Source organism: Callorhinchus milii, unplaced genomic scaffold (assembly GCF_018977255.1).
Source record: "Callorhinchus milii isolate IMCB2004 unplaced genomic scaffold, IMCB_Cmil_1.0 Scaffold88, whole genome shotgun sequence".
Classification (NCBI taxonomy): Eukaryota; Metazoa; Chordata; class Chondrichthyes; order Chimaeriformes; family Callorhinchidae; genus Callorhinchus; species Callorhinchus milii.
The window spans coordinates 168,516-182,462 of NW_024704829.1; the positions used below are offsets into that span (position 1 = coordinate 168,516).

Consider the following 13,947-nt stretch of genomic DNA (forward strand, 5'->3'; position numbering starts at 1 on the left):
CGTCTGTTTGCATAGCAGGAAGTATGAACCCAGTTGTTACTCAATTGGCAGATCGCTTTATCGGAGGTAATAATTCCTTCAAAAAATACAACGATAATGATAAATTGGTCCCTTTAGTCCACAACTACTTGTGGGACGCTGCTGTGCGCAATTGGCTGCTGCATTTCACGCTGTATGACATGCAAGCATCATTATGATTATTATTATTAATCTCTCTCACTCTCTCTCACTCAGGCTCTCTCTCCGAGTCTCCGAGTCTCTCACTCAGTGTCTCTCTCACTCAGTTCTCTCACTCACTCAGTCTTTCTCTCTTTCTCTCTCTCACTCTCACTCAGTCGCTTTCTCTGTCTCAGTCGCTCTCTCTCTCTGACCCATTCTTTTTTACTTTCTGTCACACTCTCTCTCTGTATTAGAGTGACAGGTGATGCGAGAGGGGTATTGAGATCACACTGAAGCTGGTATTGACCACAGGTGACGATGGGGAGACGTAGAGAAGAGAGAGAGCAGTTCATGGCCACCGGCCTCCGCGCTACATTCTGACTGTGGCATAGACTGGATCCTTGTCCTCACCGGCTTGGCAGCGATTCTCACTCCGGTTCCCTAATGCCAGACAGGCGTAGTGGATGTCAGCGTCCTGCAAACAGGCCAACAATCAGCACATTTGCTGGGGATCATGGGGAAACATGACCTACCTCCAACTTTCTAGCTATTGGCTCCGTGGTGAGACCCCGAGCCACAGCTCCGTTATGTGTCTGTGGGTGTGTGTTCCTGTCTCCCCCAAACACACGGGAGACCGCAACCCACAGCTCTTTTGTGTGTGTGTCTCTCTCTCCCACTCCCACCACACACATCCCCACCCCCTCCACCACCACCCTCTCAGCTGGGGAATGCAACCCATATGTGTGTGGTTCTCCATCCCTCCCCCATGATTACTGTGGGTATTAACATACCTGAAGGTGAAACACATGAATTGATCACCGATAAATCACCCGATAAGTTAATTATAACCAATAATAATGATAATAAACTTGCATTTTGGGAGATCCTCCTGACGTGAAAGATACTGTACAAATGTAAGTCGTATACACACACAGACACACATAAGCAAGCAAACATACATACACACACATACACGCACACACACAAACACCCACACAGATAAGCAAACACATAAAGACACAAACAGAGAGACATAAACAAACACACATCACATGCAGACACCTACACAGACAAAACCCCCACCCTACACATACACAGACACACACACATAAGCAAACACCTGAAGACACAGACACACATATACACATACACCCACACACACAGAACCACACAGACATCCTCCACCACCCCCCAAACTCCGCCGCCCCGACCCCCGCCTCCTCCCCCCCCGACCCCCGCCTCCTCCCCCCCACACACAAACACAGAGAAACACATGCATATAAACAGACCAAGCACAGAGCCCTGAGAAAAGCCACACGACGCAGAGGGCTTGAGCCGCGCTGCACTGAGCCAGGCTGACACAGGGCCTGAGCCGGACTGACACAGGGCCTGAGCCGGGCTGACACAGGGCCTGAGCCGGGCTGACACAGGGCCTGAGCCGGGCTGACACAGGGCCTGAGCCGGGCTGACACAGGGCCTGAGCCGGGCTGACACAGGGCCTGAGCCGGGCTGACACAGGGCCTGAGCCGGGCTGACACAGGGCCTGAGCCGGGCTGACACAGGGCCTGAGCCGGGCTGACACAGGGCCTGAGCCGGGCTGACATACAGCGTCTGAGCCGGGCTGACACAGGGTCTGAGCCGGGCTGACATACAGCGTCTGAGCCGGGCTGATACAGGGTTTGAGCCGGGCTGACCGAGGGCCTGAGCCGGGGCTGAATCAATGATCCTGTCCCTACTCAGGCGCTGACAGTATCAGCATCCAAGGCTGCACTCTCCACCTCTCAAAGCCATCAGGAACCTCGTCGTTCTGTTCGACCCTGAGCTGTCCTTTCTTCCCCACATCCGCGCCACAACTGGCACCACCTTCCATCACCTCCGACACATCGCCAGACTACGGCACTACCTCACCCCTCACGCGGCTGAAACTCTGGTCCACGCATTTGTCACCTCAAGGCTGGACTATGGGAACTCTCTCCTCGTCAGCTTTCCCGGTACCTCCCTCCACACTGCCGGTCATTCAGAACTCTGCAGCTCGTGTACTGTCCCGCACCAGGCCTTGAGCCCACATCACTCCCACCCTCGCCCTCACCCTCGCTCTCACCCTCACTCCCACCCTCACCCTCGCCCTCGCTCGCCTCCAATGGCTCTCCATCCCCCAGAGGATCGAATTCAAGATCCTCATCCTCGCCTACAAGGCCATTCACGGCCACGCCCCCTCCTACCTCTCCGACCTACTATCCCCCTACCTACCTGCCCGTACCCTCCGTTCCTCTGGCTCCGGTCTGCTCCACATCTCCCGCCCCTACCATCGGTGGCCGAGCCTTCAGCCTCTCAGCCCCGAGGCTCTGGAACTCTATCCCCCAGTGCCTTTGCCGCTTCCTCCCTTTCCTCCATCAAGGCCGGTCTCAAGACCTTTCTCTTTGACCTTCAGCCTTCAGCTCCCCTCTCGACTCTGTACCCCCTTCTCGCTCCCTCTCTTCCCTCCCATCACCCTGACCCTGACCATTTCCCCCTTCCTCGCTCCCTCCCTTCCCTCCCCTCACCCTGACCATTTCCCCCCTCCTCGCTCCCTCCCTTCCCTCCCCTCACCCTGACCATTTCCCCCCTGCTCGGGTCCTGACCCAACTGTTTAGCGCCTTGGGACGTCCTCCCAACATGAAAGGTGGTCTATAAATAAAATCTTGTTGTTGTTGTACTCACCTCTGGATGCACCGATCGTGGAGGAATTCTCACCGTCGCATCTGAAACAAACAGAAATGGGATTTAACAGCAGCACATTTCAGTAGCAATCGACATTATTTAATATTATTGTCAATGTTATTAATAATTAAGTTTATAATAATTAATGATGATGACAATCAGGATTATGAGAGAAACAGGAATATATTAATCATCCCTGTGTTTGAAGTAACACCTGGTCGAGACGCTTCACAAAGTACACTGTATAGTGGAAACACTGTGTTTTTGAGCGAGTCACAACATCCAGTTTGCACACAGCAGTGTCCCACAACAGACATGGAGTTACCGACCCACATTATTCGGGGGATTGTCGAGGAGCTCACTGGGAAATATTAATTTCTCTCTTTGAATTTTGTCGAGGGATATTTATTGCACCTGAACAGACCGATGGAACATTAGTTTAACATCGCATCTGAAGGACAGAACACATGAAGCAGCTTAAGTTCAGAGAAGTGATTTACAGACAGACCCAGGGACAGACATGCAGTCAGACACGCAGACAAGCATACAGTCAGACTGGCAGAAAGGCAGACAAATAGACAGACACAGTCGGAAACACAGTCAGACACGCAGACCAGCATTCACTCAGACACACAGAAAAGCAGACAGACAGTCACTCCCAGACAGACTGAGAGAGAAGGGGAGAGACAGAGCCAGAGAGAGAGACCAAGAGAGCAAAGCCTGTGGTTCGGGGGAGGCCCATGAGCAGGCGATGGGTTGGTGTGGGGGTTGGGCACACGGCTGTCCGGGTCACACGGCTGTGCAGCGCCTTGGGACGTCCTCCTGACGTGAAAGGCGCTCTATAAATGGAATCTTGTTGTTGTTGTTGTTGGTGAACGACTCCTTTCCCTCTGGGCTCAATCCCGGGGAAGATGTCACTCACATGTGTCGGTGCTGCTTTGGGGGTCGCCTCCTGCGGGTACGGCCCTGAAAGAGAAGCAAAGAGAGAAGAGAGCGGTGAATTCTCTGCTGTTTTACTGAGCAGCGCCACAGAGCTCAGACCAGGGCTGTCACAGCGATACACAACAACTACTGTCTCTGGTCTGAGGGTAAAGAGCGGCACTGACACGAATACTGTTGAAGGAACGGGACAGAAACGAGGGGTTAATAGACCGACTTCTGCGCTATCGCTGTCTTTGGTACCGGAGCGAGAGAAGCCGCGCGGAGTTTGATGGTGATCACAAAAGCGGTTTAGACGGCAGAGCCCGAGACTGGTTTGGTGAAAGTAAAGCTGGACAGTAGGTATGTGGGGGAGGGGGGGGGTGTGTGTGGGTATGTGGTGTGTGTATGTGTGTATGTGTGGGGGTGGGTGGATGTGTGGGGGTGCGGGTGTGGAGGTGCAGGTGTGGGTGGGTGGGGGTGTGGTTGTGGGTGGGGTGTGGGTGGGTGGGCGTGTGGGTGTGGGTGTGGGGTGTGGCTGGGGGGCGTGTGGGTGGGGTGTATGGGTGTGTGGGGGGTGGGTGTGGGTGGGTGTGGGTGTGTGTGTGGGTGTGTGTGTGTTGGGGTGTGGGTGTGTGTGTGTGGGTGGGGGTGTGTGTGGGGTTATGGGTGGGTGGGTGGGGGAAGCTTGTGTGTGGCGGGGATGGTGTGACTATGGGAAATGTGAGTGTGCGGTGTGAGTGTGTGTATGTGTGGGCGCGGGGGGCTGTTTGGTGGGGGGGATTTGTGAGGGGGGAAAGGGTATATGGGGGAAAATGTGTGTGGAGCTCGGATGTTTGTGGGGGGAGGGGGAGTGTTTGGGGAGGCTGTGTGTGTGGGGAGGGTGTGTGGTGGGGAGAGTGGGTGGGTGTGTAGAAGGGTATGTGTGTGTGGGAGGGTGTCTTAGTTTGGGGAGGGTGTGTGCTTGGGGGAAGGGTGTGTGTGGAGTGAGGGAGTGTGTGGGGAGGCTGTGTGTGGGTGGGGGGGGTGTGTGGTCAAGCGTATGTGCGTGGGAGGGTGTATGTGTGGGAGCTCATGTGGGTGGGGGGAGGGGTGCGCGTGGGAGGAGGGTGTGTGTGGAGGGAGGGTGTGTATGCGGATGTTAATGGGGCAAGAGTGTGTGGGGGGAGGTTGGGTGTGTGGGAGGGTATGTGTGGATAAGTGTGTAGGAGGTGAGTGTATGGGGGAAGGTGCTTGTGTTTGGGTGAAGCTATGTGGAGGGGAGGCTGTGTGTGGGAGGAGGGTGTGTGTGGGAGGGGTGGGGTGGTGGAGGTTATGTTTTGTGGGAGGGTGTGTATGTGGGAGGCTGTTTGTGGGGGGAGACTGTGTGGGGGTAGAGTGCGTGTGGGGGGAGAGGGTGTGTGGAAGTGTAGAGTGAGGGGTAATGTGTGACTATGGGGAGAGTGTCAGTGGGTGAGGATGGATTTGTGGGGGAGTGTGCGTATGTGGCGGAGTGTTTGTGAGGGGGATGGGGTGTGGGGGGAGCGTGTGTGTGTTGGGGGGTGGGGGGTTTGGGGAGAGATTAGAGTAGAGAGCTCCAGTGGGGGAGAGAGCACCAGCACAGACACGATGGGGAGACAGCAGCGAATGGGATTAGAGTAGAAATGTTCTTACATTGGACTCTTCTGTTTACCTGTAAGTACAAAATGTAATAATGTTAAAATTCTTCAGTACCGGTTGTGTGTAGTTGTGGTTTTATTAATAATAACTCTTCCCTTTCATCCAGCGTCATCCAGAAACATAATCTGCTGACGGTTGTGGAATTTGATTTGCTTTTTGGTACAGAACGTAACAGGAACGACATCTGCTCAGATTGTAGATGGATATTCCCGCTTGCATTGGCTTTGACCAAAGTAAAATAACAATAAAAATCCTTCCATAAAATAGAGCGCCTGATAAAATAGTAATTCTTGCAATTGAATAGCGCCTTATCATGACTTCAAGACATCTCAACGCACTTCAGATTATACTGTAAAGTGAATTAACTGTACATATTGGGCGAAATGCGGCAGTGCCCCACAAACAGCTGTGAATGGAGTCACCAATTTAATTTTTTTTTTGAAGGAATTAATCCCCCGGAAAATCAATAATCCAATCGACTAACAACCGGGTTCCTGCTGACTGCTCAGTAAACAGAGGCGTGTGGAGTAAGGAAACTTGCCCAACATTGCGGGCTGCTTACAAACAAAAAAACAGTGAACCCAGGTCTCTCGCTTCCGAAGTGAGTCCTCTAACCACTGAGCTACAGGACTCCTTGCCACCTGCCTCTTATCGACTTGTTGAGGTGTCTCAATGAGCTTGATAGGATATACAGAAAGTGTAGTGACTGTGCATTTTCGGAACGTACTGCAGCAGCCAACCGCACGCATCTGTGTCCCGCAAACATGGAGCGAGCAAACATGTCCCACTCCTCATGGAGCAGGTGACCAATTTTATTCGATGGATTTTTGACCAGGACATCAGGAGACAGAAACTCCCTTCTCTTTTCGAATAGCGCCATAGGATCTTTAACTTCCCCGTGAACTGGCAGATGGGAACGCGGTTTAACGGTCTCACCGGTGTTACAGACTCACGACTTCAACATTAAACCAACACTGTGACCTGCAGAAGTTTCTACACCTGCGATCTGGCACTTGCAATGCTTTGAATGCCAAAGGATGCTTCTCTACAGCCTATGCACCTCAATAGTGTCACGAGCTCTAAGTCCAGTCTAATACTGTACATTGTCTATGGTGTTAACATAAACACAGACATGTCTGTCTGACTCAGCAAGCGCGATGCTGCCTGTTGTCTCCTGGTAATGTGCAAGTTGTTAAACACTGAGTATTGGTTTCGTAGCTCTGTTATCAGATTCCTATCTGCACATTGACAAGAACAACATCAACACCAACTTGTATTTATATAGCGTCCCCTCAAACAAGGTAGCGTCCCAGAGCGATTAACATTAACATAGAAGGGCAGCAAGACACAGTGGTTACCTCCACTGCTGGCTCTTACTTTATTCCCAACAATTATACGCTATATTCAATGACATTCATGGCCACTTACGTCTCTTGTACAGACAGAATCCCAGTATAAACACAATGATCGCTAACGCAGTGACAATTCCCGCAGCCAGTACTGCAGTGTGCATCCCGGTCCAGGTTCCTAGAGGGAAAATGCACAAATAGTAATTTCTCGACTTTGAAGAGCTAATATGGGGGAGAAACTCATCATTGTAAAGACGTCACTTAGGTTTTATCTCCCCTGATGTGAAAGTGCGATAGAAAGTCATGTTTTCTCTGTTCCAATGAAAATAGCTCATGTTTTCCTAGTCTGTGCTCATGAGGCAAGCCTCTCGCCCCTGACCCTGGGAGCGGGAGCTTAGCAGGGTCTCTTTGAGGGATGTGCTGGTCACCTGCCAAATTGTGGAAGACTGGATTCAAGTGTAACCTTGATGGTGGTCTCCAGTCCGGGTCTGCAGTATTCCAGGGCTCAGGTGATGACAGCACGGCCCGGCCTGGTGCTCATCGGCAAGAGGTTGAGGAACAGATCGATCACTGGAAGCGCGATTCTTCCACCTCAGTTCCCAAGAATACCCAAGATAGTGTGCGCATTTTTGGTGGTCCTCGCTGGACAAGAAGGGGTTGTGTACCCGATTGCAGTCAATGACAAGCAGTGTGGATTAGATGGTTAAATATCAGATGTTATGGAACAGCAGGATCTGGGTTGGCCAAAGCTTGTCTCAGGGAACAATACAATACACCTTAAAGTGGTGATGATTAGAACAGCAAGAGCGTCTCTCCCACTGGGAAAAGGAGAGAGAGTTTCCACCCCGGACGTGCCGTGTGGGGATCACTCGGGAATTCGTGTTTGGAAAATTTTTTACCGCAGGGATGGGTTTCCTCCCGGGGTCAAACACTCCAGCCATCACTAGCAGATAACATGGAAATATGATCGATGGTGTAAAGAGTGGTTATAACAGGAGCTGCTGTAAATGGTCAAAACACAAACAGGTTACTCAGGTCTTACCCGACACAGAGATTCCCAATCGCTCGCTCTCCGGTGATGTGAAATCTCGGCCGTCTATAACAGTAGTATAGTTACAGGTGTAGTTTCCTGCACTGATCTCGGATATGGTGAACATTGCTGTCTTGTTATTCTCTGGAGTTGTTTGTGATATGATAAACTCGCCGTCTCTGTATAAAGAGAAATTGCTGCTAACATAATTGCCAGAACATGAGATCTCAGCGCTTTTCCCTCTCACAAACTGCCGGGAATTTGGCTTCAGAGAAATGTTGGGTTTCTGGAGCGGATCTGGAATCAAAACACAGTCAATATAATCTCACAAAGCTCGCTCTGTGATATGAAGACAGTTCAGATCAGAGTGAAAATAAAATTTTCATGTTTCCCAGCCTGTAGAGGTGTCAGGACAAGGGTGAGAAGTTGAGGGGAAGGTTCAGTACAGAACCCAGCAAGTGATTCATTACACAGAGAGAGGGGGAGCGACGGCTGGGAATGGCGTGGACAAGAATGGCGGTGAGGCCACGGAGTGGGGTAACAAACAGCTCCAGTCTGGGACGGGAGGATGGGAATTCAGTCTGAACTTCTTGTGTGATCTTCAGACGTTTTATAAACAACAGGATACGATCACATCAGGGGATCAAACAGAGAATTCAGGAGCAAAGACTTCACACAGAGGGGAATAAGGTGGTGCGACTCACTGCTCGAAGCGGTGGTGGAATCAGACAGTAAAGATATATTCAATATATTCAAGAAGAAGTCAGACGTCCACAAGGGGAAGAGGGGAATAGTGGGTGTGGGAGGGAGTGAGGCTGTTTGAGGGAGCGAGGATGTGGAAGAGAGCGTGTGGGAAGGATGGAGAACACAAGGTGTGGGAGTGATAGTGGAGAGAGTGATGGAGAGGCGAATAGAGAGTGTGGGAGGAAGAGAGGGAGTGGGTGACAGGGGAATAAGGGTAAGCGAGGAAGGGAGGGATTGTGCCAGAGGGGAATAGAGGGTGGGGGATGAAGTGAAGAATATAGGGTGTGAGAGGGAGGGAGTAAGGAATAGAGGGTTGGGAGGAAGGGAGGAGTGGGTTAGAGGGGAAGAGAAGGTAATAATAATAATAATCTTTGCATTTGATATTGCGCTTTTCATGTCGGGAGGACGTCCCAAAGCGCTTCACAGAACACACTGTAAAGTGAATTCACTGTATATTTGTGGGCGAACGTGGCAGCCAATTACGTACAACAATGTCCCACAAACAGTCGTAGATTTAAAATGACCAATTTGTGAGTGTTTTTGGTTTTGGAGGGATTATTAAGGGAGGGAGGTATTATTAAGGGAAGTATTATTAAGGGAGGTAATGGAGGAAGTGAGGAATATAGGGTTTGAGAGGAAAGGAGTGAGGAATAAAGGATGTAGGGGGAAGAAGAGGGTGAGTGGAGAAGGGTGGGAAGGATGAACAGAGGGTGGGGTGGGAGAGAGGAATAGAAGATTGGGAGGAAGTGTGGGAGGGAGGGAGAGAGGGAGGGAGGGAGGAACAAAGGTTGTGTGGGGAAGAAAAGAGGATTAAGGGACAAGGGAGGAAGGGATGAATAGAGGGTGTAGAGGGAAGGAGGAATGGGGAGAGACTTGTGTCACAGAGCGGGTGGAACAAGAGTAATTATTTAATTGATTAAGAGGAAGGAGGAAGGGGGAGAGGGGTGGAGGGAGTTTGCTGTGATCGCTTTTATTGGACCCGAGTGGACAACGAGTGACCATTGGTGAGAGAGTCCAGACCCTCGCACTTACCCTGTACAATGATTGCCACTCGCTCGCTCTCTGGTGATGTGAGCTCTCGGCCTCCCATGAGTTTAGTATATTGACACCAGTAATTTCCTGCCCTGATCTCCGATGGGGGGAACGTGGCCGCGTTGCTATACCCCGGAGCTCGTTGTGATGTGATAGACTCGCCGTCTTGGTATAAAGAGAATTTGCTGCCGCGATAATTTCCTGAACACGAGATCTGAGCCATTTCCCCTCTCACGAACACCTGGGAATTTGGCTCCAGGGAAATGGTGGGTTTCTGGAGCGCATCTGCAATAAAAACACAGTCAATACAGTTTCACAAACACTCGTTCTGATCTGTGCTACGGTCAATATCAGGGTGGACAGTCAGCCCGGCCTCAGCCCTGGAGATGGAGCTCGGGGTCAGTGTGAGCTGGGGGTCGGGAGCTCGGGATCCGTGTGAGCTCGGGATCCGTGTGAGCTCGGGGTCAGTGTGAGCTCGGGGTCAGTGTGAGCTCGGGGTCAGTGTGAGCTCGGGTCAGTGTGAGCTCGGGGTCAGTGTGAGCTCGGGGTCAGTGTGAGCTCGGGGTCAGTGTGAGCTCGGGGTCAGTGTGAGCTCCGGGTCAGTGTGAGCTCAGGGTCAGTGTGAGCTCAGGGTCAGTGTGAGCTCGGGTCAGTGTGAGCTCGGGTCAGTTGGGCTCGGGGTCAGTGTGAGCTCGGGTCAGTGTGAGCTCGGGGTCAGTGTGAGCTCAGGGTCAGTGTGAGCTCGGGGTCAGTGCGAGCTGGGGGGTCAGTGTGAGCTGGGGAGGGTCAGTGCGATGAGCTGGGGGGTCAGTGTGAGCTGGGGGGGGTTGGTGTGAGCTCGAGCTCAGTTTGGGGTGGGGGTCAGTGTGGGCTGGGGGTTCAGTGTGAGCTCGGGGTCAGTGTGACCTGGGGGAGGTCAGTGTTGGCTCGGGGTCAGTGTGGGCTGAGGGGGTCAGTGTGAGCTCGGGGTCAGTATGAGCTGGGTGTCGTCAGTGTGGGCTCGGGGTCAGTGTTAGCTCGGGGTCAGTGTGAACTCGGGGTCAATGTGAGCTCAGGGTCAGTTGAGCTTGGGGTCAGTGTAAGCTCTGGGTCAGTGTATGAGCTCGGGGTCAGTGTGAGGCCGCGGAGTGGGGTAACACACAGCTCCAGTCTGGGACGGGAGGACGGGAATTCAGTCTGAAACTCTCGTGTGATCTTCAGACGTTGTATAAACAACAGTATAAGATCACATCAGGGGATCAAACAGAGAATTCAGGAGCAACGACTTCACACAGAGGGGAATAAGGTGGTGCGACTCACTGCTCGAAGCGGTGGTGGAATCAGACAGTAAAGATACATTCGACATGAATGAGGGAGTGAGGAATGTGGAAGAGAGCATGTGGGAAGGATGGAGGGTGTGGGAGTGATAGTGAAGAGAGTGAGGCAGAGGGGAATAGAGAATGTGGGAGGAAGAAAGGGAGTGGGTGACAGGGGAATAAGGGTAAGCGAGGAAGGGAGGGATTGTGGCAGAGGGGAATAGAGGGTGGGGGATGAAGTGAGGAATATAGGGTGTGAGAGGGAGTGAATGAGGAATAGAGGGTTGGCAGGAAGGGAGGAGTGGCTTAGAGGGGAAGAGAAGGTAATAATAATAATAATAATAATAATAAAAATTAATAATAATAATCTTTGCATTTGATATTGCGCTTTTCATGTCGGGAGGACGTCCCAACGCACTTCACAGAACACACTGTAAAATGAATTCACTGTATATTTGTGGGCGAACGCGGCAGCCAATTACGTACAACAATGTCCCACAAACAGTCGTAGATTTAAAATGACCAATTTGTGAGTGTTTTCGGTTTTGGAGGGATTATTAAGGGAGGGAGGTATTATTTTGGGACGTCCTCCTGACGTGAAAGGCGCTTTATAAATGGAATCTTGTTGTTGTTGTTGTAAGGGAGGAAGTGATGAATATAGAGTTTGAGAGGAAAGGAGTGAGGAATAAAGGATGTGGGGGGAAGAAGAGGGTGAGTGGAGAAGGGAGGGAAGGATGAACAGAGGGTGGGGTGGGAGAGAGGAATAGAAGATTGGGAGGAAGTGTGGGAGGGAGGGAGCGAGGAATAAAGGTTGTGTGGGGAAGAAAAGAGGATTAAGGGACAAGGGAGGATGGGATGAATAGAGGGTGTAGAGGGAAGGAGGAATGGGGAGAGAAGCGTGTCACAGAGCGGGTGAAACAAGAGGAATTATTTAATTGATTAAGAGGAAGGAGAAAGGGGGAGAGGGGTGGAGGGAGTTTGCTGTGATCGCTTTTATTGGACCCGAGTGGACAGTGAGTGACCATTGGTGAGAGAGTCCAGACGCTCACACTTACCCTGTACAGTGATTGCCACTCGCTCGCTCGCTGGTGATGTGAGCTCTCGGCCTCCTACGAGTTTAGTATATTGACACCAGTGATTTCCTGCCCTGACCTCCGATGGTGGGAACGTGGCCGCGTTGCTATAGCCCGGAGATCGTTGTGATGTGATAGACTCGCCGTCTCGGTATAAAGAGAATTTGCTGCCGCGATAATTTCCTGAACATGAGATCTGAGCCATTTCCCCTCTCACGAACACCAGGGAATTTGGCTCCAGGGATATGGTGGGTTTCTGGAGCGCATCTGCAATAAAAACACAGTCTCACAAACACTCGTTCTGATCTGTGCTACGGTCAATATCAGGGTGGACAGTAAGCCCGGCCTCAGCCCTGGAGACTGAGCTCGGGGTCGGTGTGAGCTCGGGGTCGGTGTGAGCTCAGGGTCGGTGTGAGCTCAGGGTCGGTGTGAGCTCGGGGTCGGTGTGAGCTCGGGGTCGGTGTGAGCTCGGGGTCGGTGTGGGCTCGGTGTCGGTGTGGGCTTGGCGTCAGTGTGAGCTCGGGGTCTGTGTGAGCTCGGGGTCGGTGTGGGCTTGGCGTCAGTGTGAGCTCGGGGTCAGTGTGAGCTCAGGGTCAGTGTGAGCTGGAGGTGGTCAGTGTGGGCTCGGGGTCAGTGTGAGCTCGGGGTCAGTGTGAGCTCGGGGTCAGTGTGAACTGTGGGGGGTCAATGTGAGCTGGGGGGGGTCAGTGTGAGCTGGGGAGTCAGTGTGAGCTGGGGGGGTTTGGTGTGAGCTCGATCTCAGTTTGGGGTGGGGGTCAGTGTGGGATCGGGTTCAGTGTGGGCTGGGGTGGTCAGTGTGAGCTCGGGGTCAGTGTTAGCTCGGGGTCAGTGTGAGCTCGGGGTCAGTGTGAGCTCGGGGTCAGTGTGAGCTCAGGGTCAGTGTGAGCTCGGGGTCAGTGTGAGCTCGGGGTCAGTGTGAGCTCGGGGTCAGTTGAGCTTGGGGTCAGTGTAAGCTCAGTGGTCAGTGTGAGCTCGGGGTAAGTGTGAGCTCGGGGTCAGTGTGAGCTCGGATTTAGTATGAGCTCGGGGTCAGTGTGAGCCCGTGGAGTGGGGTAACACACAGCTCCAGTCTGGGACAGGAGGACGGGAATTCAGTCTGAAACTCTCGTGTGATCTTCAGACGTTTTATAAACAACAGTATAAGATCATATAAGGTGATCAAACAGAGAATTCAGGAGCAATGACTTCACACAGAAGGGAATAAGTTGGTGCGACTCACTGCTCGAAGCGGTGGTGGAATCAGACAGTAAAGATACATTCAATATATTCAAGAAGAAGTCCAACCTTCACAAGAGGAAGAGGGGAATAGTGGGTGTGGGAGGGAGTGAGGCTGTTTGAGGGAATGAGGATGTGGAAGGGAGCACGTGGGAAGGATGGAGGGTGTGGGAGTGATAGTGGAGAGAATGAGGGAGAGGGAAATAGAGAGTGTGGGAGGAAGAGAGGGAGTGGGTGACTGGGGAATTAGGGTAAGGAGGAAGGGAGGGATTGTGGCAGAGGGGAATAGAGGGTGGGGGATGAAGTGAGGAATATAGGGTGTGAGAGGGAGGGAGTGAGGAATAGAGGGTTGGGAGGAAGGGAGGAGTGGGTTAGAGGGGAAGAGAAGGTAATAATATTAATAATCTTTGCATTTGATATAGCGCTTTTCACGTCGGGAGGACGTCCCAAAGCGCTTCACAGAACACACAGTAAAGTGAATTCACTGTATATTTGTGGGCGAACGCGGCAGTCAATTGTGCACTGCAATGTCCCACAAACAGTCGTAGATTGAAAATGACCAATTTATTATTGTTTTGGGTTTTGGAGGGATTATTAACGGAGATATTATTAATGGAGGTATTATTAATGGAGGTAAGGGAGGAAGTGAGGAATATAGGGTTTGAGAGGAATGGAGTGAGGAATAAAGGATGTGTGGGGAAGAAGATGGTGAGGGGAGAAGGGAGGGAAGGATGAATAGAGGGTGGGGTGGG

General features: G+C 51.9%; 1 protein-coding gene across 1 annotated transcript; it reads right to left on the bottom strand.

Annotated features, from left to right (window-relative positions):
* Positions 1-367: 367 nt before the first annotated feature.
* On the bottom strand, positions 368-12,179 carry LOC121851678 (immunoglobulin superfamily member 1-like). The gene is made up of 8 exons (XM_042345750.1): positions 11,942-12,179; positions 9,592-9,876; positions 7,828-8,112; positions 6,865-6,963; positions 5,431-5,449; positions 3,782-3,825; positions 2,860-2,900; positions 368-634 (listed from the first exon to the last, which is right to left on the bottom strand). The coding sequence occupies exons 1-8, from the start codon at positions 12,162-12,164 to the stop codon at positions 530-532; spliced, it is 1,101 nt and encodes a 366-aa protein (XP_042201684.1). The 5' UTR covers positions 12,165-12,179; the 3' UTR covers positions 368-529.
* Between the last annotated feature and the right edge of the window lie 1,768 nt (positions 12,180-13,947).